The 27,957-nt window shown below is 38.2% G+C and overlaps 1 protein-coding gene across 1 annotated transcript in view; it reads right to left on the bottom strand.

Annotated features, from left to right (window-relative positions):
• LOC122817578 (fibrillin-2-like) overlaps positions 1-27,957 on the bottom strand; it is an 824,173-nt gene that overhangs the window by 22,749 nt on the left and 773,467 nt on the right. Inside the window, exons 60-62 of the mRNA XM_044090614.1 lie at positions 18,866-18,982; positions 18,215-18,343; positions 11,939-12,058 (exon numbers count right to left, since the gene is read on the bottom strand). Coding sequence (XP_043946549.1) covers positions 11,939-12,058; positions 18,215-18,343; positions 18,866-18,982 — 366 coding nt within the window. The remainder of the gene's footprint in view (positions 1-11,938; positions 12,059-18,214; positions 18,344-18,865; positions 18,983-27,957) is intronic.

The raw sequence follows: 27,957 nt of genomic DNA, 5'->3' as shown, positions 1-27,957 counted from the left end.
ACTTCACTTCTAATTCATTCAATTCACGCCTGTATCCTATATCTGTTGAATTCAGGCGAGAAGCCCTCATTGTTTGTCCTTTTGCTATATTTTTAAAAGTGAACCCTGGATGCATGCTGGTTCTATGCAAGAGTGAATTCCTACAGCATTCTTTTCTGTATACTCCTGTATTTAGAAACCCTCCAGGTAACTTATCTACAAATACATCTAAAAATGGTATAGATTGATTTGATGCTCCCTTAGTAAATTTCAAATATTGTGTAGAGTCATTTACCTTATTAAAAAAGTCGTTTAGCTGCACTTCTCCTGACTTCCAAATAAGGAAGAGGTCATCCACAAAACGAGTGTAGAATAAGACCTCTCTCTTAAACTCTATCATTTCAAACAAACAACTTTCTTCCCAGTCTGCCATTACAAGGTTGGCGTAGCTATTGGCACAAGAAGTGCCCATAGCTACGCCATCCCCCTGCATGTATACCTGGTTATCAAAAACAAAGATGTTATTGTACAACACTATTTGTAGTAGTTCACATATATCTATCTGTGTACAACTATACGTCCCATCTCTTACCAGAAATCTTTGAATACATTCTATACCCTCCCTATTGGGTATCATGGTGAAGAGAGACTGGACATCCAGTGTGACTAACCAATTTATTTCATCATAAGGAACCTTAGAGGTTTCCTCATACAACTTAATCAGGAATTGTTTAGTATCCCTTAAAATATGTTGATACTTATTACCTATTGGTCTTAACTGTGATTCCAAATACAAGGATATGGGTTCCATCACCCATCCTCTCCCTGCAAGTATCGGTCTCATAGGTGGGTTCGTGGGATGTTTATGAATTTTTGGAACACCTTGTATGCAGGGTATAGTAGGGTGATCAATCATTAAATATTTATAAAGTTCTTCTTTAATTTTACCTTGATTATATAGGATATTTAAGGATATAGATACTCGTTCTATAATTTTATCTACTTGATCTAGCTTGATTTTGCTATAATATTGTTCATTACTCAGCATATCATTCATGCTATCTATATACTTCTCCATATCCAATATTACTATGGGGCCACCCTTGTCTGCAGGTCTTATCATTATATTTGGATCATTCCTTAATGCTCTTAATGCTCCTCTTTGTCTTGGTGTTAAATTTCCATGCCATTTTCTTGTTTTATTTTTCTCATCTTGTTCATACAATTCCTGTTCAACTAGTTTGGTATATGCGTCAACTAGGGGATGCAAATTCGGTACATATGTGCTCGGTTTCCTAAATTGCAACTTATCATATGTATTATTTTTTCCAAAATCTAACTTCAACTGTATATTACGTGTAAATAATTTAAAATCTAATATACTCTCTGTAATATCACTTTTCATTTCTGCTACCTCGTCGTCCATATGGGCGGATGCGGAAATGACATCATAGGCAAGCAGCGGGTTAACCTCTCCGATGACCATATTTTCGAATCTTAATTTACTATTCCGATAGCCTTCAGGTTTGTATGGTAATTCAATGGATACATCTGTTGATTCTGCCATTTCGCGAAGTGGTAAGCAAAAATGTACACCAAAGTAATAAAAAACAATACCACCATAATGAAATAAGTATAATAACATCTAACATGAATGTGACAGACCCTGATAGCGTGACAAACACTGAAGGTGAAGTAAACAGTGTAATTGAAATGGCAGAGCAAGTGATTAATAATGGGTTAGTTTTTTTATTTTATTTTTTATTTTTTATTTTACATTTGTTGACCAGGATAGTCCAATTGGATGCATGTCCATTTTCAGCGGAGGCCCGGGGAGAAAAGCTCCAAGGGTAAGCAGATACAGCATTACATAATACCAGAATTACATATTACAAACAGACTATTTACAGAGATGACATAAGTAAGCAAGTTAAACAAGTTCCACAGGTTACAGTTAATCCTGAACGCAAGTCAGGATTAAATTAAATTACACAGTAAACTGGTTAACAGATTTTTACACATTCTAGAGAGAGTTAGCCAGGCTTGATACATTGACATAGCCAGTTAAGTGACAAATGTTGTTTGAGTCTAGTTTTAAATTGACCTAAGGTGGAAAGTAAGGTAATATCAGCTGGAAGAGAGTTCCAGGATCCACTTACAGAGTTTGCAAAGAGAGAATCACCGGCTGTGTTATTAATTTTGCTAGTCTGAATTAGTAGTTTGTTTGAGGATCGAAGTGGTCTAGGATTGTTATAGGGGGTGATAATAGTTTTAAGTGCAGGAGTATTGTCCGGATTATAGAGGATTTTATAGGCCATAATCAGTTGGTTATACTGGATTAGGCTGGGTAGTTCAAGCCACCCAAGCTGATTTAGGTTGATGCAATGATGTGTCCTAAAAGGCAGCCCAGTGGCAAACCTGGCAATGTGGTTGTAGCAAATTGAGAGTTTGTTAAGGACAGTCTTGTTTAAATTCGAGAGTAGAGGGGATGCATACAGAAGGGTTGAAAGAAGGTGAGAGCAAGCTATGGCAATTTTAGCTGGAGGTGTTAGGAAGGCTTTTATTCTGTAAAGTGACCCTAGTTTTTTATTGATGGTTTTGATAGTTTGGTTAACATGTAGGTCAAATTTTAGATTATTGTCTATGATGACACCTAATAGTTTTGTAAATGGGTCAGGGGAGATTATTGTGCCATCATTTGATTTTATGGTAAAGGTGAAAGCGGTAGAGCTATGTGTTGGTGAAAATAACAGCATTTTAGTTTTTTTGGGATTTAGGATCAGACGATGTTCAGAAAGCCAGTTTTCTATTGTATTAAAGGTGGTCTGGGTAGCTGACCATAACTCTACTGGAGATGTGGCTGAGCAAATCAGAGTAGAGTCATCAGCATATTGGATACAGCTGACTTTTGGGATGACAGTATAAAGGTCGTTAATGAAGATGGAGAACAGCAAGGGCCTAGTATAGAGCCTTGTGGTACTCCAAGGGTGTTAGGTAGAAGGTTAGAGAGTTTGTTCTGCCAGAGGACAGCCTGCTGTCGACCATTCAGGTAGGATTGAAACCATTGAAGGGCTCCAGTATCTAGACAGAATGTTTGCAGGGTGTGGATTAAAAGTTGGTGATCAACCATATCGAATGCCTTGGAAAGATCCAAAAAGAGGGCTGAGGATATATAATTATTGTTGCGATTATGGTTTATCGTATTGGTAAAGGCTAGGAGGGCTGAAGTAGTGCTGTGATGAGGACGGAAGCCATGCTGAGTGTCTGACATAAGGTGATTCTGGATTAGGTGGTGCATGAGTTGTCTATGAATACATTTTTCCATAATCTTTGCAAGTGTAGAGAGTATAGCTATTGGCCTATAATTGGAGAATTCAGTAGAGCTGCCTCTTTTGTGAAGTGGGATTACAAAGGATATTTTCCAGATGGTGGGAATTTTAGCTTCTACTGTGGTTCGATTGATTAGTATTGAGATGGGGTAAGCAATAGCATCAGCTGATTTTTGTAGGTAATCGGCAGGGAGTTGATCAGCAGAAAGTGTAGTGGGTTTTAATTTTTTGATCAAGGTACGGATAAGTGAAGTGGTGACTGGTTGGAAGCTGAATGCGAGTAGGTTTCTAGGGGGTGCTACTTTCAGGACCAGGGGAGCTAGGAGGTAGTTGGCTAGCTAGGGCTTGAATTGTCTCAGTAAAGAATTGGTTAAAACTATCAGAAACATCTTCAGGGGTTTTATCAATAGTAGCAGCAGGGATTGGGGTTAAAGTTTGTCCAGGATGTAGTAGATTATTTAAACCTGCCCAAAACTTCTGAGGGTTATTTTGATTTACTGTCTGTAAATTACAGTAGTATTGTTTTTTGTCTTGTAAAATTGATTTTTTGGTTTCATTCCTGGATTGCCTGTATTTAATGTGATCTTGAGGGTCTTTAGAAGAATGCCATAAAGCCCATGCCTTGTTTCTAAGGGTAATTTTGAGTGTAGACTCTATAGAAAGCCATGGCGCAGTTTTTGCCTTGGTTCTCTTTGAACGAACAGGTGCATGCAAATCAAGGATCTCAAGGAATTTGTTGTTAAAGTATGCTACTGCTTCCTCTAAGGGGAGCTGTTTTAGAATAGACCAATTACATGAGTTTAGTTCTTGTTGGAATTTGGCAGGGTCAAAGTTTTTATTGTTTCGAACCTTTCTGAGTAAGGGTTGTTGGGAATTAATGGTTTTGTGCTTAATTACATATGTGAGAAGGTGATTGCTTAGGCCATTAAGGAGGGTACCAGAGGTGTACAGTTGGGGGTGACTATTTATGAGTACCCAGTCAAGTATACTTTCTTTTTGGTTGGGTTTACCTATCCTGGTAGGGGTGGATATAATTTGTGTAAATGCATGCAGGTTATTGGGTGGTTCGGGATTCTGAGGAACAGGTGCCCCAGTCTATGTTAAAGTCTTCAAGTAGTAGGGTTTCTTGGGGGTAGTGACATGATAGCTAGAGCAAGATATCTTCAAATGTAGATATATTGTTACCTGGGGGAATGTACATATAGATGATATTAATGCATTTATTTTTATTAAGTTGCAATTTGGTGGCAAGAATCTCTGAGTTATTAATCTGAGGTGGTTGTATTACATCTATGGTGACATTTAACTCAGATTTATAGAGTACAGCTACCCCACCCCCTTCCTCTAAGCATGATCCAGCCTGTGTATGTTGTACCCAGGTGGTAACACTTCATTGTCTTTAGTGTTAAGTTTTAACAACAGTTCTTTTTATGTATATAGTATTTGATCTATATGAAGCACTTAGAGCAGTAACATCAGACTTGGTAAGTCAGAGTATACAGGAGTAACATCACAGTTCATAAGTCAGAGTATACTAACTCTGGTGTTACTGTAGAGTTGATAAGTCAGAGTATACAGCAGTAACACCAGAGTTGATAAGTCAGAGAATACAGCAGTAACATCAGAGTTGGTAAGTCAGAGTATACAGCAGTAACATGAGAGTTGGTAAGTCAGAGTATACAGCAGTGACATGAGAGTTGGTAAGTCAGAGTATACAGCAGTAACACCAGAGTATACAGCAGTAACATCAGAGTTGGTAAGTCAGAGTATACAGCAGTAACACCAGAGTTGATAAGTCAGAGTATACAACAGTAACATCCGAGTTGGTAAGTCAGAGTATACAGGAGTAACATCACAGTTGGTAAGTCAGAGTATACAGCAGTAACATCAGAGCTGGTAAGTCAAAAGTATACAGCAGTAACATCAGAGTTGGTAAGTCAGAGTATACAACAGTAACACCAGAGTTAGTAAGTCAGAGTATACAGAAGTAACACCAGAGTTGGTAAGTCAGAATATACAGCAGTAACATCATAGTTGGTAAGTCAGAGTATACAGCAGTAACATCAGAGTTGGTAAGTCAGAGTATACAGCAGTAACATGAGAGTTGGTAAGTCAGAGTATACAGCAGTGACATGAGAGTTGGTAAGTCAGAGTATACAGCAGTAACATCAGAGCTGACAAGTCAGAGTATACAGCAGTAACACCAGAGTTGGTAAGTCAGAGTATACAGCAGTAACATCAGAGTTGGTAAGTCAGAGTATACAGCAGTAACATCAGAGTTGGTAAGTCAGAGTATACAGCAGTAACATCAGAGTTGGTAAGTCAGAGTATACAGCGGTAACACCAGAGTTGGTAAGTCAGAGTTTACAACAGTAACATCAGAGTTGGTAAGTCAGAGTATACAGGAGTAACATCACAGTTGGTAAGTCAGAGTATACAGCAGTAACACCAGAGTTGGTAAGTCAGAGTATACAGCAGTAACATCAGAGTTGGTAAGTCAGAGTATACAACAGTAACACCAGAGTTAGTAAGTCAGAGTATACAGCAGTAACACCAGAGTTGGTAAGTCAGAATATACAGCAGTAACATCAGAGTTGGTAAGTCAGAGTATACAGCAGTAACATCAGAGTTGGTAAGTCAGAGTATACAGCAGTAACATGAGAGTTGGTAAGTCAGAGTATACAGCAGTGACATGAGAGTTGGTAAGTCAGAGTATACAGCAGTAACATCAGAGCTGGCAAGTCAGAGTATACAGCAGTAACACCAGAGTTGGTAAGTCAGAGTATACAGCAGTAACATCAGAGTTGGTAAGTCAGAGTATACAGCAGTGACATGAGAGTTGGTAAGTCAGAGTATACTATACAGCAGTAACATCAGAGCTGGCAAGTCAGAGTATACAGCAGTAACACCAGAGTTGGTAAGTCAGAGTAGACAGCAGTAACATCAGAGTTGGTAAGTCAGAGTATACAGCGGTAACACCAGAGTTGGTAAGTCAGAGTTTACAACAGTAACATCTGAGTTGATAAGTCAGAGTATACAGGAGTAACATCACAGTTGGTAAGTCAGAGTATACAGCAGTAACACCAGAGTTGGTAAGTCAGAGTATACAGCAGTAACATCAGAGTTGGTAAGTCAGAGTATACAGCAGTAACATCAGAGTTGGTAAGTCAGAGTATACAGCAGTAACATGAGAGTTGGTAAGTCAGAGTATACAGCAGTGACATGAGAGTTGGTAAGTCAGAGTATACAGCAGTAACATCAGAGCTAGCAAGTCAGAGTATACAGCAGTAACACCAGAGTTGGTAAGTCAGAGTATACAACAGTAACATCCGAGTTGGTAAGTCAGAGTATACAGCAGTAACATCAGAGTTGGTAAGTCAGAGTATACAGCAGTAACACCAGAGTTGGTAAGTCAGAGTATCCAGCAGTAATGTCTGAGTTGGTAAGTCAGAGTATACATAAGTAACACCAGAGTTGGTAAGTCAGAGTATACAGCAGTAACATGAGAGTTGGTAAGTCAGAGTATACAGCAGTGACATGAGAGTTGGTAAGTCAGAGTATCCAGCAGTAACATCAGAGCTGGTATGTCAGAGTATACAACAGTAATGCCAGAGTTGGTAAGTCAGAGTATACAGCAGTAATATCAGAGTTGGTAAGTCAGAGTATACAGCAGTAACACCAGAGTTGGTAAGTCAGAGTATACAGCAGTAACATCAGAGTTAGTAAGTCAGAGTAAACAGCAGTGACATCACAGCTGTTAAGTCAGAGTATACAGCAGTAACATCAGAGCTGGTAAGGCAGAGTATACAGCGGTAACATCAGAGTTGGTAAGGCAGAGTATACAGCAGTAACATCAGAGCTCTTAAGTCAGAGTATACAGCAGTAACATCAGAGTTGGTAAGTCGGAGTATACAGCAGTAACATCAGAGTTGGTAAGTCAGAGTATACAGCAGTATCATCAAAGTTGGTAAGTCGGAGTATACAGCAGTAACATCAGAGTTGGTAAGTCAGAGTATACCGCAGTAACATCAGAGCTGGTAAGTCGGAGTATACAGCAGTAACATCAGAGTCGGTAAGTCATAGTATACAACAGTAACATCAGAGTAGGTAAATCAGAGTATTGGTCATATTTATTAGGCAGGATGCTCATGTTAACAACTGTCCAAATAGACCTTTAAATCATGATTGGAGTTTGTGGGTAAAAAGTCTGCTGAGAGAACTTACTGATGAGTGTTGGTTGTTCAGAGCTAGAATATATCTCAATCACTGATCATTAAAAAAATATCATAACAGAGGGAGCCAAAGAGGAGTACACTCCTATTTTACTCTTTTGGAATAGAATGTCTTTAAATACTAAACTCCACATAGCTGGTGATAAGGACATAATTTATTTCTGTTATTTAGTAATGTATGTACCCTTGAACAGGGCTTTCTTTACAAGTAAAAGCAGAAGAAACTCAGTAAATCTATTAGGAACAGGGCAAAATCTGACACCAAAAGTAATGGCACTACATGTAAATCGTATTGTTAAAGAAGTATTTGTGGTTAGTTCAGGTAAGGTTCAGTTCTCTGATGTCAGTGGCACGTGGACATTCAGTTTATGATAATCATTATGGATTATGAGGCATTTATTGTCAGGGAACTTCAATCAATATTTCTTAATACTATCTAGATCCAAAGAACTGGTAAAGTCACCTTTATATTCAATTACAAAGCTGATTGCCACTGGTAATATATTAACTGACATATAAAGTTACCTCCATTTTAACAACCAACTCTGCTTCCTAATAAATCTCACAAACTAACATATGCTGAGCTTAAACTATTTATCTGCATCAAAACAAAACTGTATTAATATTGTACTAGTAATATAGACAAGACAGACCGATTGATGCCTTTGAAAAAACAAAAAAAAGAGTGATCACCAACTACAAAGGCCCAGAAGCTGAAGTCAGAATGTGGAAAGTTGTATTACAGATGGAGCACCGGTAAAATACATGACAACTCGATATTTATATTGTACTCATTACTACGTCCTCAAATAAAGCTTGGATGTAACTCAGAAAAGTGAACTGGTCTGTCAGTCATAAATTCTCCATTTGCACAGGACCGTTGTACTCTTGGTATTGATATTTATCATTTTCTTACATATCCAGCATAATTTAAAATTTCAGAATATATCTAAAATTCTATTATAATACGCAGCATTTCAGGATAGTTTTGGTGACCTCATGTAAAAATTGCCTGGCCCTTTTCATTTGTGTGCAGCGAGATACTAGACTGAGTCATCACTGCAACCAAAGGTAAGAAAACGTCCCCAAGAAAACTCATAACATGGGCCAGACTGCAACACCTTGCATAAGTCCTGGATTTTTAACTGCACTCAAAAGGTGAAAACTGTGTAATCTCATATCTTGTTAAATAAATACTTCTTCCCCTCTCTTACAAAGTCTGCCTCCATTTTGATTCCCTACTCCTTATAAAGTAATTAGGATTTGTCTGGGCTTTGCCTCCTGTCATTGTTTTACTCCAATTAAAAATATTAAAAATAAGTTCATCCTCTGAATCACTCTTCTTCTATGTACTTGACCATCTGTTTAAAGAACAGTGGTCTTCTACTAGCATGGATGCAATAACTCAAAGTGAAGATATTCTGGTCCCCATATTACTTTCCTGTCTAATTTAAGTAAGGTTATATTGGTGATAGCTTTTATCTTTGTTTTGTTAGCTCACACCATAATCCTGAAAGTCTTTGTGTTACAAATGTAACTACTTTATACATATATAATATGTATAGATAGATAGATATGGATCTTCAGCAACAGATTCAATGAACTAGAAGTGGAAGTTTGTTCTAGCATTCCTTTCACTCACTTCGGTGCTCCTTGCATTAGTAGCACGTTTCCTGTGGCTCGATGAAACACAACTACATCTAAAGTGTTTCACCAAACACAGATGGAAGAAAATAGAATTGGCTGTCATTACAATGGTGAGCACAACAGCTGACAGCTGTAGGTGCTTATGATATAACAACTGGAGTAGGTGGGTGAACAAAACATGGTTTTCAGTAGTGAAAAATCAATAAGCCTGTGTACCAGAGGTGACTTGCATAGGCATAAACACCTCACATAAACAGAAACAAACAGCCTATAGAAAATGCAGGGGAAGACCACAAAGGTTTTGCCCGAGGGATAGGCAGGCAAATATAATCCATGACTAAGATACAGGAAGCCAAGTCTGTCTATTGACTGAGAGATACAAATGCAATACAGAATACTATGGGAATGCAGATATGTAAGGATACAGCAGAGGACAGGCTGCCATGGTTGACTTATTTTCTTAACCAGTACAGTTGAAGAGGAACATCTGTGTCTCTGCTCGACAGTGGCACAGGAAAATAACTTTCTTGGGTGGCATAAGTCAGGGAACCTTGTTGGCTGGGCTTACATAGGCCCTTGGGCTGATAACCTAGTACCTACCTATGAACCTATGAACCTATGAGCTGCTGAAGTTCAATCATTACCAACACCATGTACCCAAAATTGGGAAGGTAGAGGCTGTACGAGTTGTAGCCGTGGCATAAGCCAGGGAACCTTGTTGGCTGGACTTACGTAGGCCCTTGGGCCGATAGCCTAGTACCTACCTATGAACTGCTGAAGTTCAATCATTACCAACACCATGTACACAAAATTGGGGAGGTAGAGGCTGTTCGATTTGTGGCCATATAGGAGGAGAAAGCAGCCATATGCAATGCCACATTGCTAACATTGTCCAACCATGTGCCAGTGTAACCTCAGATAACATACTGCATCACATGTCCACAAAACTCTACCAGCACCAGATGGCAGGAAGGGTATGGCAGAAGACATCTGGAGGTTCCTGGAAAATATGCACTACCTGATAACTGAAGAGGATCTATTGTTCAAGTTACTTGCAATATTTAATGCAGTATGTGGCTTATGAGGGTGTTCCAACTTCCACAGTAATTATCACAATAAAAACATCTCATATATATATTTAATAGATGAGACCTTCCCCTCTAGGAGGTCTATATGTCAGCAGGTGTGTCTCATCAAACATCAAACATTCATGACAGCAAACAGAACAATCATTTTAGATCAAATATAAAATTATCAAAAACAACTTAAAGTAAAATTATTTATTTATTATTAATTTACTTTTTGCAAGGGGCAAGCCTTCCTGCACCCCACATGTGCATATCATGTGAGAGTGCTAGGTTTGCACTGATACAATCTTGTGTTTGGGGCATGACAACAGCGGTAACTCTGAGACCACATGGAATGGTAATAATACCTCAGATTGTAAATGAAGGTCATCAGGACCATGAAAAAGCAAGCAAATCCACTGTGTCCAAAGAAGAAATAATTGGTGGTTTGGGATGAGCAACTTTGCAGCATTGTGTTGTAAATCAATTGGTACTGCACTGGCACATGTTACAATCCAGCAGACGGAGATTGTGAGTGTGTGTGTGTGTGTGGATGTGCATGCGGCGTGTGTGTGTGTGTGTGTGTGTGTGTGTGCGCGTGTGTGTGCGTGTGTGTGCGTGTGTGTGCATGTGCGTGCGTGTGCGTGCGTGTGTGTGTGTGTGTGTGTATACCACATTTTTGTGAATATTCCTGTAATGCACATAACTTGCTTCACATTGTGGCTTTACTGAAGTTTTGTATTTGTGCAATTTGGTTCCATATCCCAAGTGTAAGATCAGAAACTGTGGTTCTCAAAATTCTCAAGAAATAAACTGAAATTTTATTTATTTTATTTATTTTATTTTACATTTGTTGACCGGGATAGTGCGACTGGATGCATATCCATTTTTAGCGGAGGCCCGGGGAGAAAAGCTCCAAGGGTAAGCAGATACAAACATTCAAACAAAGCAACAGAAAATTCCAAAAATCACTGTTACACTATTAAAGGGAAGCAGTCTCTACATTCCTAACATGGGGGGCTGTGCTCTAAAATGCCTGCTACTTACATATGTTAATTCTGATGTTTCTGTACCTCAGCGTAAGAACAATATGCCAAGATGCTATAACCTCGGATTTTTTCCCCACATTTATTACACTTACATCTCTGCTATCCTGAAGCTCAAACCATCAGTCCTTAGAATGTAACAGGCACTTGTGTAACTCATATTTTGTCAGTAATTTGTAATTTTTGCAGTTTTCAGTGATATTTGTGAAATGACATTAAGTTTTAAATTTCTTCCCCTCTTGCTTTTGAATATGGACACATGGTTTGTGCTGACTAACAGGGAAAGGAAGAGCCACATATGCTGCCAGAAAGGCAGTTTTATCTGTCACACATCTATGACATCAATTAATGAAGACTTCTAGCTAAATCAATGGAACAAGAAAATAAACACATTAACTATGAGAGAGAATGGATGACTGGTTTAAAAACTTAGTTTCTGGTAGTCTATTAATGTCTCCTAACACAAATTTTGGAACATTATAAGTTTATAAGATACCTGATTGATCTCAGTCTCAAAGGCAAACGTTTATGTTGATAAAACCTGATGTGTAATAAATTTCCTTAACTGTAATTTGCACTTTGTAAGCAAACCTAAACAAAAACAGTCTACATATTGAAGAAGGCTTCAATGAACTTACCAACACACTGGTTCCATTGGTAGTGTTGCATGTATCCTTGAGGACAGCCACAGCGGAACCCACCAAGCATATTCTGACAGCCATGCTCACACCGGTGGTTACTGTCACACTCATTTACATCTAAAGGAAGAGGAGGAGAACTGATGTTAAATCCCTGCATGCCTGCGACATAATTAGAGTCCCAAAGTAAGATGCATGGATGTTAGAAGTGCACAGATTTAGAAGAAGCACTGTCCCATATGTCAGCTAGCATACTTGCAAAATCATATATTATCTCTCTTAATAAGCCACAGCGTTAGAAAACTTTTTTTAAAAAAAGGTAAAAGGTACAGACTGGCTCATGGTTGTTAATCTATATTCCACGCAAATAACAATTTGTGAATTTGGTTTACAGCATTTTGAAATATGTTTGATTACAAACATTACATGGATAGACAGTTCCACTTCAACATAATGATACTGACCTTCTGATTTAAGATATGAGCTAAGGGAAGCCAATGCTTTATTGGGGGATGAACTGGCACAACTACTTTCCTCTAGGTATGGGGATCATTATATGTTAGCATTAAGTGTTAGGGCAGCTCCTCAAAGACACTAGGGGTATTGCTACCAAATGCTTTTGTGTTGGTGCAGACACATCTCCTTACTGCTAGCCATTACAAATCTTTAAAAGAATTGAGGTAAAACTCTGCAGTTACATCTGGATGGTTTCTACTCCTGCCATGTCCCACACAACTAACTAAGGCAATCTGCTGCTTCAGTAACTGTATAACTCTGCTGGGAGTGCTTACAAGTGCTCCAGTAATGGTAACTTGAGATAACCCAAAGGTGATGAAGGAGAGAGGTGATAGCAAACTGAAAGGAAAAAAACACAGAAAGGGACCATATAAAACCAGTCAAATCAGAGTAGAACTAGCTGACATTCTGAAACAATTCTGCTAGTTCTGGAAATGCTCGTCTTAAGCACTTTAGGAGCATAATGACAGGGGTTGGTACTCCAGCAAAAGAAAATTAGCATAGAATTCAATAGTGGCATTGTATCTAAGGGGAGTGTAATATTTCTGAGGTGTTATACAGAGAAAATATAGATTAAATATAGTATTTTTCACTGTGTGCCACTCCTTGCAATTCAGAAAGGCCTATCTGCAATGCAGAAGCCTCAGTCCCAAAGGTTTCTGCATTACATTAACCCTTTTTGATTCAGACACACCAATCCTGTTACAGTTTTCACCAGGGAGTAGCCATAGCTTGGAAAGTGTTCTTGCTAGACAAACCATATACTAATATAGTGGTCTGTAGGAAACAGCTAATGGCTCCAGATTAACATGCTCCCCCCTCCCCACCCGATTATCTAAATTGCTTTTCCAAGTTAATTTTTTTTTCTGGGACAAAACTGTGAATACCGTCTTTTGATGGCATTCACTCATTCATTCCTATGGGATTAGTAATGGCTCATACAGCAACAACAGCTAAATAGCTAAGTATAGCAGAGCCATGAAAGTATGAAAATGTGTATGTGTCTATGTGTAGATGTGATGTGTGTTTGCATGTCTGTAGGGGAACGGATGTGGCTGAATGGATGTGTGTGAGTGTGTCTGCATTTGTGTGTGTGTGTGTGTGTGTGTGTGTGTGTGTGTGTGTGTGTGTGTGTGTGTGTGTGTGTGTGTGTGCATCTGTTGGAGCATGCATGCAGGTGTGTGGGTGATTGTTTCTATGAGCGTGAGAAAGTGTGCGCATGTCTGGAGGGTTGTTGTGTAGATTCATTTGAGTGTATCTGCTGAAAGACTGCCCACATGTGGAAGACATACTGCTTGTAACTGAAGTTTCATAGCCAACACTGGATATCATATCCCCATGGCAAGTATGCATAGCTGATATGATGCAGTGTCATCTTGCTTGGTTATGAAGCTTATCTCTGTGGAGCTGTCCTTGTTTATTTAAAAACTCCCAGAGGAAGTTACCTTCTGAAAGCCCTCAGTGCTAAGAGAATTGATAGCATTTCCCTCAGTTTGATCTCAGTCTTCATTTGCAATGGAAACCAAATATGAAATGATAGTGACTTCAGATGTACAAGCAAGCTAGATTCAATCTATTTGTGGTCAAGATCTAGATCTACCACGGTAGCAAAATTAACCTGCATGCATTTGGGAGAACTGTGTCCACTCATCAGTCAAATTCATTTTCCAAGATGCTAAAACTGATGGAATCTCCTCACTTAGTGAGTGTCCCATGATTCCAGAAATTCCACAGAATTTGTTGAAACTTCCTCCTTTGAAGTCTGGCATGCTGCTAGCTGATATGTGACTCAATAGTGCTTTAGAAATCTCGATGCTGCAAACTGTAAAAAGGTAACTATGTTCTGCACAGTCTTGTATGATGTTAGGATTGCTTCTCAGAAAAGGTCCTTCTCTACTGCAGGACCAAATCTGATTTTTTAACATTGATTGCAAACCTCCAAAAGTCCAGAAATAGAATTTTCAGAATGGCTGTCAGTTGTTGGCTGAACTATGATTCATTTAGCATGTGGGTAGCTAGATGCTGTTACTGAAGCCAGATGACTGACATGTAAAATGCCAAAAATTGATCACTGAAAATTAATGTGCCAAAACCCATTCTAAGAAGCCACACAACCTCAGAATGGGATACACCTTTTTTCATCAAGGGATTGCAAACTTGAATTAAAAGACGTTAAGTTGGTGAAGTTAGGTTGTAGAGGAACTGGAGGATGCAGACAGCATTTGTCACTTGCAAAAACTATTATTTTGTAATTTTATTGTTTCTATTTTGCTTAATCAGGATTCTTTTGCTTTGATTTTAATTTTCAGGATTATGTTATTCATTGCTTTTGTTGTATTTTTGAACATAAACTGGATAAAGGTACATGCAACCCAGCCTGAATGACCCTTTGGCAGGGACTAGATTAGTAATAAAGGCTATGGGGCAAGACCAAGATTAAATGGTAGAAATGAGAACTGAAAGTATGACATTTCCACTTGGAACCCGAGAGATCAAATCTGAGGTTGAAAGATATGAACAAGGCAATAAGCTCCTTTTACAATGAGAATTGATATCCAGGTTACTTGGAACACAAAAAGAATCAAATTCATTTTTATTGTTCTGAACTCATCGTTCAGGTGTTGGGTCAGATGAGACTAATGGAAAATGGTTTCTAAGTCATGTCCTCTCAGCTTGAGACTATGAAGAATCACAATGAATACTCTACTGACCTGATGTCAGAAACATGATCTTTATAAACACGTTGCCTAATCTCGTACATAAAACAGGCTTCACACTAATCAGCAAGGCATTGGTAGCTGACTAAATCGAGTGGGAAAAGGACTTGGGTGGAAATTTCTGTCTTGTAATCTAATACATAAACTTATTTTAGCCACTTACCAGAAGACATTTTATTCCAAGTGCTTTAACTTGATGCATTCTTTCCCTATATGAATGTGGGGCAAAGACATAACAGGCTGACAGAGATGGTGGGATGGATAAGCCTGTAAAAATGATGTGTAATACAAATGTAGGGATCGTATGAAATAACTGCCCTTGTCAGTGGATGTGAAAACATTCCTGGACTTCTTCTGACACTTAAGTCATGTCTTTGCTTTAGGTAGTCTTGAAATTTTGCCTTAGAATATAGCCCTCTAAGACAGGTTCCCCCTAGATGTACAGAAATTACCATCGTTTGAAGCCATCATTCTAATGGTGGATAATTGAATGCTGCCTGTCTTCACATTCTGTTTAGTTATTACAGCTCACTCTGTAGGAAAGATGCTACCAAATTTACTTCCATAGCTGCAATGAGGTACAGCACAGGAGCTATGACTGACTGCAGACAATGTCTACAAGCTCACAGCAAACCCACTGTGCTTACAAAATTCAGCCAATCAAAATGCATTGCTATGTTTTTAAATCATTACTACCAAATGGGTTATTAAGAAAAACATCTGAAACATTTGCTCCTTTAAAGCATCTGAATGTGTTAAATTCACAATTTAATTGAGAATCTAAAGCAATGACACACACATCTGTTTAAACTAAGACAATTTTAAAGGTCACAGGTTATGGTACATTGGGTTGCGAATACTCAAACAAAATGCCTAATCAGATTTAATGATTTAACAATATTTCTACATCAGGATGAGATCTGAACTGTCTAGTTGCTGGCTTGAATAATGGTAGGTGTGTGTGTGTGTGTGTGTGTGTGTGTGTGTGTGTGTGTGTGTGTGTGTGTGTGTGTGTGTGTGTGTGTGTGTGCATGCGTGCGTGCGTGTGTGTGTGTGTGTGTGTGTGTGTGTGTGTGTGTGCCCCAATACACCTGGTGGCTAGAGGTACTCTAGCTCAAATGGTGTACCTTGGGTAGAAGGTAAAAAGAGCCTAAAGTCCATAGCCACCACCACTTGTAAATTTATACCTCATAATTTTTATCTGTTCCTCATAAAATCTGTGTTTTTTAGAATTTTTGTGGCAAATCACTGAAGGATTGAATTCACTAAATAATGACAGACATTTGAATCTCAAACTTCATATTATTCAGAAAATAAATTTTAACACAAAACCTTTTGTTCTAGCAATTTTCTAAGTTTATAAGATCAGTATGTGAAATGTGTCCCTATTTTGGGGCTGTATTCCCCCAATACTGGCTTTATCCATGTTTTTTGTGCTATGACATTGAGAACTATGGTAAGAAGTGAGAACTGAATTCTGTATTCCCCCATTATTGGTTTTGACCAGGTTTTTTGTGCTATGATGTTGAGAGCTATGGCGAAAAGTGAGAACTGAATTCACTAAATGATAACCATTTAAGTTTCAGTCTTCCTATCTTACAGGGAACTGCTGATTTGGCATAGTGGTATGTTGCTCTGACTGTAGTACACAGGGTCCTGGGTTCAAGACTTGGCAGTGAAATGCATGGTGGTAACACAACATTTTATCCTAGCAACTTTCCAAAATTATACAAGCAATGTTTAAAACGTGTTCCTGGTTTTTGCCCCCCCCCCAAAAAAAACTGAAATTGAAAATAAGTGCGAGAAACTGTGCAAGATGCCTATGGCTTACACTACTGTCATTCTCTCTCAATATATTGTGTGGGTGTAGAAGTAGACTTTTATGATGGAAATGTTCTGAATTGGGCAGTTTTGTCATTGTTGGTTCATGTCATTATTGGTTCATGGATTTTGTTTCATTGCCTACTGGAAAAATGTTCAAACAATGAATTTAAACTGTACTCTAACAAGTATGCTGTATTATACAAGGTATATAATTTAATATCAAAGAACATGTGTATGTTTCTTGTTTTGTGTGCAAGGGTCCAACGATTTAAAAACAGCCCAAAGGTAATCTTTATCCACCACTGGCCAGATGCATCTTCTTTGGATGTGGTATGAGTTTCAATGCTGTTTCAATTAATGTGAGTTTCAAGGGCAGAAAAGTTTTAATGCCAAGTCTATTTTTATTGTGAGACAGTATTGCTTTGTTTAGCAGATGTCTATTAGTGTTTGTGCATTGTGTTATAAAATGTAAAAATAAAATCCGAATCATTGTAGAAGTAAAGCAGTATGCACACATAAGTGTTTATAGTAAATGGGGCAAAATAGCCAGGTAATGGGACATTGGAATGGCTGCAGGGGGACTCTGGTGTCATATTTTGGTTGTCTGTTCTTCAATTTGCATTTGAAAGTTGGTATCCCACAATTCCACTGGACTGGGTGGGATTACATAATTATATATGCACATTTTATGTTAAACAGCATACAGATTTGTACCTATTTTTCATGGGCCTTGTACAGATTTTTGATGTTTCCTGGTTGAGAGGTATGATCTGGCATTATGAAAGGAAGCATCCTCGGGTTTGTCATTGCATGCCTTGTCCCTTGGCAGTCTTTTAATTAGCACTCAAGAAGAGACAGTAGTAGGTCATAAGGAATATCTTGAGTCTGCCAGGATAATAGCATTTCAGTAGCTATTTCCCACCCTCCAAAGCCAGCCCTGATTTCAGGGATGCAATAAGGCAAATGTCCACTGCATATGTGGGTCTCTAGTGAAAAGAAAGGAACAAAAAGGGCTAATCAGTCATGAGAGAAGGCTGAATATCAGTAAATAGAGTACAAAGTAGTCTGTGGTTTCTGGTTAAGATGAACTAATGTACTTACAGGTGTTAAAAGCACTCGCCAGTATAGCCTCATTACTCCATATCAACATGGGTCACATGAGCTCTATGTATTCATATATGAGTTATAACCTTTAATTCTGAAAAACAAAAATACATACCCTCACAGTTAAGGCCAGTGTTATCAAGCGAGAATCCTTTCTGACAATCACAGCTGAAACTTCCTGCTGTATTTTGACATATTCCTTGGGAACCACATAAGGTTGGTTGTGAAACACATTCATTGTTGTCTAAAAAATGGAAAAAAAAACAGTTTAAGAAATGTTTTCTTGTCACAAGAAGTATTTTCTTCATTTTTTGGTCATTATAGTCAGCTGTTTTGGTTCTAGTCAGCTACCTAACGTTTAAGATTTACCTTTTATGAAAATGGGTACCAGGATTTCAATTCCACTGAAACCAAAGTTGAACAAAAGATGGTGGTGCTAACAAATAATCACAGGGTTTCAATAAAGAGGAATTTTGAAGCAAACCAGGGGATTTTGTGAAATATTGCTAATGAAAAAACATTAAATATACTTGACTTGAGAGTAACAACAACAACAAAAAAAAATAAACAAATTCAACTAAAATTGGACATCTGCTGCAATGTTTCTAATCCCAATTATATTAAACGGAATCATATACAACTATAAACTGAAAGAAATAAAAATGCCTTTTGCTTTAGTATGATTTAAATTGTGACTACAAACATAGCATCATGACACATACTGCCGAGAGTAATGAGAACATTTTAGGAAGACAGGCATACATACCAATACATGAGGACTGGTGCTGGGTAAATCCAGGGGGGCATTTACAAGTGAATCCTCCTATGGTGTTCACACACAGGAATTGGCAGTTATGTTGTTTAGTAGAACACTCATCCAGATCTAAAAACAGAATTAAAAGAGCATTAATCACGTATTAGCATTGCCAACCTGAGAATCATGTATATCCCGTGAAGCATTTAAAAGTGCTGATTTACTTCAGCAAGCTACTGGAAAAATGTTATTGTGACATAAATGTTACTGAATAGCAATTTAGGTTCACTAACTTTCTGAAAATATTTGAAGCAACTATTTATCATGCATTTCTCAATGGTAGCTGGTATGGTTTTTACTAGCACAATGAAGAAAAAGTCAAGGGGACTTCTAGGACTCCATAACATGATTTACACCCCAAAACAAATCATCCAGTGATAATATGAAATATAACCAAGCTGCTATTTAAGAAGCATATTATGTTACTGCCTTTTTTTCACAGTGACCTGTTTTACCAAAAAAAAATGTTTTATATTACAAAATGAATCTGACAAATAATCTATGATAATAAAAGAATGTTAGCGACTTTATGTTAAATCTTTATTAATAACTATGTTTCATGTTTTGTCTTCTAATACCCAAAACAGTTTGATTTAAAATAAAATGTTTTTATTATAAAAAATATACAAAGCCAAAATGACATCATTAATGAGGCATAACTAATTACATCATCATAGGTCATGGTTATAGTTATAGTTATGAATGATGCAGCTGGTGGGTGAGGGGTTGCCACAAAAAATGCTTGGAATTATAGTACATAAAATGTAAATGCAAAACCTCTTCTACCACTGGATATAGCTCTAAATGTTATTAAAGGTCAGCTTTATAAGGTGTTTTCCAAAAATGCCATTTCCTATAGAAACTCAGCCTCACATCAGTCCATAAAACAAAATTAGGCAATATCACTAATTTACTCATCAAGCATGCCTGATGAGCTCTTACAGTAAATGAGGTTTTCAGCCCCATAAAATGTTCCAGAATACTTTTCTCAGTCTAAGTAAAGCAAAGATATCCTCTTGCAAGATCCAATTTGTTCCACCAAAGATAATATGAAACAATAAATGTGTTTTTTACGGTGTAACATTATTACACTGGCCTTAAAGTTATAAATTTCACAATGGACAAAAATGTGGCCCCAGTGACCTCCTTTCAAAATGGACAAAAATGTGATCCCAGTGATCTCCTTTCTTTCTTGCTGAGGACAGCAGGGAGGGGCACTAGGGCAGATCAGATGAGGAGGAGGCACTGGGGTAGATCAGATGAGGAATGGAAGGGAGGCTCTAAAATGGCCAAGCAAATGTTTCATACAAATATGCAAAACATATAAGAAGCTGTACAATGTATATTTCATGAGAAAAATGCTTTGGACCTCATATCATATCCATTGTTCATTATTTATGAGAAAACTGTTGTTCATAAAAATGTCACGATCTCACAGAAACACATTTCTTCAAAGGAAGGAATATTTTAACTTTGATTTTATGCGCATTTTCATAAAGCTTAAACAGAAATCTTTTGTTGAGAAAACGTGGATTGCCACAAAATATTGTGGAAAAAATGATTCTGAAATCATGTTTGGTTCCATTATAAACTTTAGTTATTGTTGTCAAAATTTACAACAAAGGGATAAAAAGTGTATTATAATTTAATCTGAACAGCTACACCAAAACGAGGTAAGCATGACGTTATAGGACCAAATGAAACTCAAACTTGCTTTTTCTTTTGGATATTTTTGAAGTTTAACAAGACACAAGTCTTTTACTCTTTGGTGTCATAAGGTAACATACAAGCAAAAAATGCCTCAGTGTAAATAACAGTAACCTCTACAACATGTCTTAGTATACCAACATTTGATTTGTCAAGCTCTGCTTAGGCAAAAGTCAATGGTTTGTCCAATCAGGAGTCAATATGCTGAAAAAAAACAAAAATTTGGCATGGGATGAATTCCTTCTTGAGGGCATAATCTCATTGTGGTGGAAAAGTCTGTGTGTACTACTAATCTTTAAAAAGATGCTGTGCAGGGCTCATGTTCTGGGTATGGTCACCCTTGGCAAATTGGTCTGAGAGAAGGCATCAGACATAAAGTGGCTTCACAATCACTCTAGTAATGCTGCAGTTAAAGAGTCACAGAGCATTAAATACCAGAACTCACACTTGGATTTGGTGCTAGTGGGGCAGGTCATTTGTGGGCACCAGGTGACTCACACAGCCTAACTGGGCTCAGCCCAAAAAAGCTGCATAGAACTACCATCTAGGCTCTCTATGCATAAGGTGAAGGGTGGTGGCCATATCATAAGGTGAAAGGTGCTGGTCATATCATAAGGTGAAAGGTGCTGGTCATATCATAAGGTGATAGGTGCTAGTCATATGCAATGTTAATCAAGAGGCTGTGAGGACCAAATATTAATCAAGTGTCAGGTAGGAGCAAAATGGATTATAAAGACCTAGTCTCTGGCTATGGAATCTGGCTTTCAGGCCCTGGAATGTCACCTCTCTGCCAAGAAAGGAGCTGATAATTATGCAAAAGGCTGAAACATACTAAAGAGATTTAGTCTTACCTTTACCTTTCCACACAGCATGGGTTCAAGAATGAGATGAGGGTAGTCTCTCTCTCCTACTCTGGATTAGATTGAAGGAAACAACTTTGCAAGTATAAAATATGCTTACAAGTCCTCAGCTGTGTGCTGTTCAGATGGACAAATTAAAGGACTATCTCATTAAAAGTGGAGGCTGCAGAAAAGAAAATGTCTTTTGTTTGCACATGTGCTCCTTACAGTTATTTCTTTGATATTGTGAGAATGGTCCTCAACACAGAACTACCGCCAGATCTTAAATTTCTAGTGGGAGACTTCAGTGCCCATCTGGAATAAGGAGGCTGGAAGGGGGTAATCTGAAAGACCTCTTTGCCTGATCTGAAAACAAGTGCGGTCAATTGTCATTCTGTGTTTATGTGTTAGTCATGTATTGACCATTGCATTTTTCATGTTTAGATATAAAGAAGCTCATACATGGCACCAGAAGCCATGTGAACAAAGGTCAATGGCTGGCTTTGTGGTCATCTCATCAGACCTGAGGTTACGCTTTCCAGACACCTGGGTCAAGAGAGATGTTGAGCTGTCAACTGATCACTTTTTCCTGGTGAGATGGGCCCAACAGCTTGAGCAGCAGCTGGACAGACATGTAAAGCCGAAACATGAAGGGCAGATGTCCTGGGAATCTATAGCTAATGAGTTCAACTCCCATGTGCAGAACAGCTTCATTCATATACCGGAGAAGATTGGAGATATGGAGTGTGAATGGACCCTCTTCAGGATGTGAATAGATGATGAGGAACATAGAGAGTTGTGGTGGATCTTACACTTGAATGCATCTGCTTATCCAGGGTTAAATGATAGTAATGTCTTTTGGCTTTTCCCGGTTAGGGGTCGCCACAGTGGAACTCCAGTCTGCTAATGATTGGCAGTGGAATTTTATGGTGCCGAGTTGCCAGCCCGATGCCCACCCTTCAAAGAAGGCATACCCATTCACATCCACACCTACCTGCATGTCTTTAATGTCACTCAACCACGGGGGGGACATGCAGACTCCACACAGAAGGCCCTCCAGCCAAAAATCGAATGGGAGAACCTCTTGCTGTTAGGTGACAACCCTAACCACTGCACCACCGTGGCTTTCATCCAGGGTTAAATTATGTAAATGTTTTTTAAAAATGTGTTGGCAAAAGTATTTAATTTTAATATGTTGTTTTATAATGCTATGTCTTTAAGACTCAAGTGGTTGGGTTGGGCTATAAAAGAGTTTGTCACATGATTTTTGAATGTTTGAAGAAGGGTGTTATTTTCTAGCTGAAAGTGCTTATTGGAATAAAGTTTAAAAAGGTGTGTTTTAAAATAGTGTTTCTTGTGAATTCTGCCTTCTGGATTATTTCTATTTTCTCAGTTTTTTTGTTCTTGTTTGTTGCTGGTTGTTAATATGGCAGAAGACAGTCCACAGATGAATACAAGGCATTTCTCATGAACAGAGTTTGATCAATTGCAAACTTCTGTTAATAAATTAACTTTGCTAATACAACTGACTCAACATTCACAAAACACAGTAAATGGTGGATTGCAGAATGGCTTAGGAGAGCTGAATTCACATATGCACGCTTCCAATTCATCTTTTGATGGTGTTTCACCTGGACAGGAACATTTTCAAGCCCAGACTGCGCTAAGATATAATGTATCTAATTCATCTGGAACTGCAAATGTTGCAACCAACTCGAGGCTGGAATAGTGTCTTAATTCAGCAGTGCCTTCAACTTCGTGGGGTATGGCCCACCAAACAGCTATTGAAGGTAATTTAACACTGTATCATGAACTTTTAACCAGATATCGTAAACTTTTTCATGAAAATGTGTATTTTAGAGAATGCATTAAGCACAGGCAGGTCTCAAATGGCCTGCGGTACTGGAAGTACGCTACTGGTTTAGTGGAGAATTCACCATTACACAAATATTTACTCAATATGTATGACAGACATGGCTGTGAGCTAATGGAACTGTTGGTTCATTATAATTCTAAAGAAATAAATGAGCTGTATTCAACAATTAAGACCACGGATTAAACTATTATTCAAGATAATGCTTTTCATCAATTTAAAGTGCAGTATGACAGAATTTTTTCAGAAATAGACAATATGAGCAAAGCCATAAACCAACGGAAAAACTGCAAGTTGGAAAGGGACAGACTAGATTATTTAAATGATAAAGCATACCCCAGTCCACCCAAAGGGCAGCAAAGGACTGTTTCTTTCTCTGACAATCAGAATACTGGCTGTGGAAATGAAAATGGCCAGGTTTTTACTAATCAGCAGGCCCCTTTGGACCAGCCTGAGGTGTGACAGTCGGAACAAATCTGGAACAAGAGGGTGAATTACAACTAGAGGTCTGTGAATTATCCACTGAACCAACAGAGGAGGATGTCCCATTCCCTGGACAGGAACCAGAGGAACTGGTAGGTGACTTATGTGCATCTAATTCTTTGTCTATTATAAAAAAACTGCACTTGGGATTTCAGCGTGTATAACTTTAGCAGCTACAATATAACTCAGGTTCATGCAGACTTGTTTAGTAAAGGCCTGACATTTATACCTATGAGAAGAGCTGATGTGTCTAAAACTTTACTAGACTTGAAATGATATGTGAGAAAGCTGAACGTGTCTGTTTATTTTAACAACAGTTATTCTGTATTATGCATTCCCAGTACCTTCGACCCTGACTTGCATCCTATGTTAAAAACCTTTGAGGATGCATATGAACTGGATTTGAGACCTTTGCTTGAAAATAATACTCTACGTATTTCCTTTAACTTAACATCTGTGCAACGTAATCTAATGGATGACATTAAAAAATCAGGCTCTCTTTGATTTATGCAGCCTGGTAAAGGAGGGGTATCATCTTTATGGACCAGGTGGACTATAACCAATGCATGCTCGAACTCTTATATGAGGACTCTTATGTTGAGGCATCCCTGAATGAAGTCAATATTTCATACAATAGACTGTTTTTTATATGATATCTTAACTCAGGGTTAGCTGTCTATGGAATAATATAATTATGTTTGTAATACATTTCCTAAGCTGGCTACAATTTTTGGTGTGCCAAAATTACATAAAGACTTATATAACCCTCCCTTCAACCCACTGTTGATGATACTTCCTCAGAGATGTATTATATAGCAAAATTTATTGATGAACAACTAAAACATTACTTGGCTCCTGTTAAACATCTCTGTCAGGATTCTTGGTATTTCTTGGTGAAATGTAATGACCTACAGCAACTCAGAGAGGGATTTTTTTTTCTGACAACTGATGTAAAAGACTTATTTACCTGCAACCCCCACAATATTGGGATAGAATGGTTTATTGAATATTTCACTGACTATGTACATGTTGAAGAGGATACGATAAATACAATTTCACATTTACTTGAAATGGTTTTATAAAACAACTTTTTATATTATGATGGCCAGTATTTTAAACATGTGTCAGGTATAGCCATGGGCTCACCTTGTGGGCCATTATATGCAAATTTGGTTATGTTAGTATGGGAATTACATTATTTATTTAATTGTGAGTTTTTCAAGTATGTTAGGATGTATGTCCATTTTTTAGATGCATTGTTTATTGCTTGGGATGATCCTGTTGATTTAATACCAGACTTTGTACAATATTTAAATGCTACAACTGAGTTTTTTGAAGTTTACATACCAGTTAGGTATGAACTCTATATCTTACTTGGCTGTAAAATTAACTAGAACAGAAGCTGGTTTAAAAGCCTGTGTTTTTAGGAAAAAGAACATATTCAAATAAATACTTGCATTTTACAAGTGTTACTGTGGTGGTGGTGCTGCGGTAGCGTTGTCGCCTCATAGCAAGACGTCTGTTCGAATCTTAGCTAGAGCATCTTCTGTGTGGAGGCATATGTGAATTGAGGCGTGCCTTCATTGAAGGTTGTGCATCAGGGCTGGTAACCCGGTACGTAAAAAATCCACTACCAATCATTAGCGGACCGGAGTTTCGCTGTGGCGACCCCTAACCGGGAAAAGCCGAAAGACACAAACAAACTTGCATTTTACAAGTAACCACCCATACCATGTCAAAAAAGCTGTTATAAAGGGACAGATGGTAACTGATATGTTTGACTTCTTAAATTAAATACACTTTATAGGCAACATGTTTGTGAATAGGGGTTATCCGGTACAGATGGCTAACAATATAAAATTTGAGATCATTGAGACTATCAGGCCAGTACATTCCTTTATTACAAAACCATCATGCCAGATCATTTGGTATAACTTATGGAGAACTTTCTCCTTCTACAAATGGTATCCAAAATGAAACTATAGGAATAATGGCAACAGGCAATAGGATGACACCTTTCCACAATGAGAAGGTGGTGTGCAACAAGCAAAAAATGCATTCATTTCTACAGTCAATGCCCATAGTAAAAATATAATGGATATTAGAAATAAAATTGGGCATTTATTAGAACAGATAAACAGCTAATTGAAAAAAATGGTAATATGGCAACATATTATCTTAGTTGAAGCTGTAATTACTAGTATTTGATGACTTGTGTAACTTATAAGAAGATGGATTGCTAGGGATAGATCTGAATTAATGCTGCTTATCACGATTACTGACTAAGAACTCTAAGTTTCATTGCGACTGAATGTTAATGTCTTTGTCCATGCTGGCTGCTTAAACTGATCTTGCTCTGACTAATCTTGACTGTACCTAACTAGATTATCCTTTTTCTAGGTCTCTGCCCCAAGTTTCCCTCTGAATCAGACTGCTCTACTCAGAAGTCCTATACCTGACCAGCGACCAAGCGCGGAAGGCTAAGACTATCAGCCCGATTACAGCTGATATATGCTAAGGTTAATTTTGGTGTCTTGTTTCCTGTGTGCTTTATCTCAGTTCAACTGGGTCCAAATGCACTATAAATCTTCCCTGACTCTACCATAATTAGGGACTTGCCTAATATGTCGGGTTATCAAGTCCTAAAAATTTAAACTCATCTCTAGCACTGTGAAACTAGGTATATAGAGAGATTGGCTTATCTGATAAAGAAAGATACAGTAGTCAGCTTAAAGGGCTTGGCATACTCTATATCTGTAAGCTGTGCTGCATAAATTCACATATAAAGTATAATTCTGTGGCAGTCAAATTTAAGTGGCTTATGCTGTCAAACCAGATACTTACTGTGTGAATCTAACACTAAGCGACATCGTCCATTGAGAAATCTACCTACTAAATAGTGCTTTTAAAGTTTAGAAGTATACGCCATTTTAAAGCTACGTACCTGAAACAAGCTAGCCCTAGTAACAGTGTTAGCCCCGCTCCATTCGCCCTCGCTTCGCGAGGGCTCACTTTGCTCCCCGCCCTGCCCCCATATCCCACCCGCCCCAGTATAGTTACATTTATGTACATCAAACCCCTCCCTCTTTCTTTCCCACCCAATCACTACTTCCAGGCCACTAACATCATCCTCCTGCTTAACAACCCACCCCACTCTTCACTTACTCTGATTCCGTCACTTCACCAATTCCTACAACTGCAACTTACTAACTAACTAGTCCATAACCTCTCACTTACAAATAAATTAACTATTATTCCTCTTGAATCTAAACTTTAATCCAAACTCTATTTTACTTTTATTAGAAATGACTCCCCCACTTCCACTGACTTTCCTCATCTCTTCTATAAGCATTCCTCTCCTAATAACTGTCTTCAATGCCACTTCCTACTCCTCTTACAAACTACCACCCTCCTTCTCCCCCTAACTCTTCTACTCTCCCCCATCCTCACTCCATCACTTATCACTTTCACAACATATCCCCCTCTCTTGTTCAACCTAACCCGCTTCACTATTTTAAACTAAAACTCCTACCCTCTTCAATAAAGCTCCATACACCCAAAGTGAAATTGTTCTCCTACTAACTACAAGTTGCATACCAAAATTCCTGCTCCTTCCTTCCTCTAACTGGCTAGCCCTAGCTGGAGACATTCACCCCAACCCGGGACCCAAGACTAGTACCAAGCTCGCTTCCTCTACCTCTCCAAATAGTAGTAACCACAAATACCTCAAGCTAATTACCATTAACACCCAGAGTGTAAAAAACAAAATAGCACTCTTCCATGCTTGGCTAAATCAAACTTTCCCAGATATAGTAGCTGTCTCAGAGACTTGGCTAAAACCCCATATTACTGACTCCAAGATTCTACCCCCTGGCTTTAAAGCTCTCAGATGTGATCGCCAAAACAAAAAAGGAGGAGTAGCCTTAATCTATAATAGCCTACGGAACCTCTGTCCTTGCCAGAACCCTAGTCCACAGTTCGACAATGCTGAACTAGTCATTGGAATTCTCAAAATGAATAATTATAAAAGTATTTTTGTCAGGGCCATCTATATCCCACCTGGAAACAATACTACCACTCTCGAAAACATTCTTTTATAGGCCTCAACTAACATTAAACTTGAGACATACATATTAGGTGAC

Source organism: Protopterus annectens, chromosome 13.part0, assembly GCF_019279795.1.
Source record: "Protopterus annectens isolate FY-2018-M chromosome 13.part0, PAN1.0, whole genome shotgun sequence".
In the NCBI taxonomy this organism is placed as follows: domain Eukaryota; kingdom Metazoa; phylum Chordata; order Ceratodontiformes; family Protopteridae; genus Protopterus; species Protopterus annectens.
Note: the sequence above shows the minus strand (reverse complement) of the source record. Positions and strands in the feature narration are given on the sequence as shown.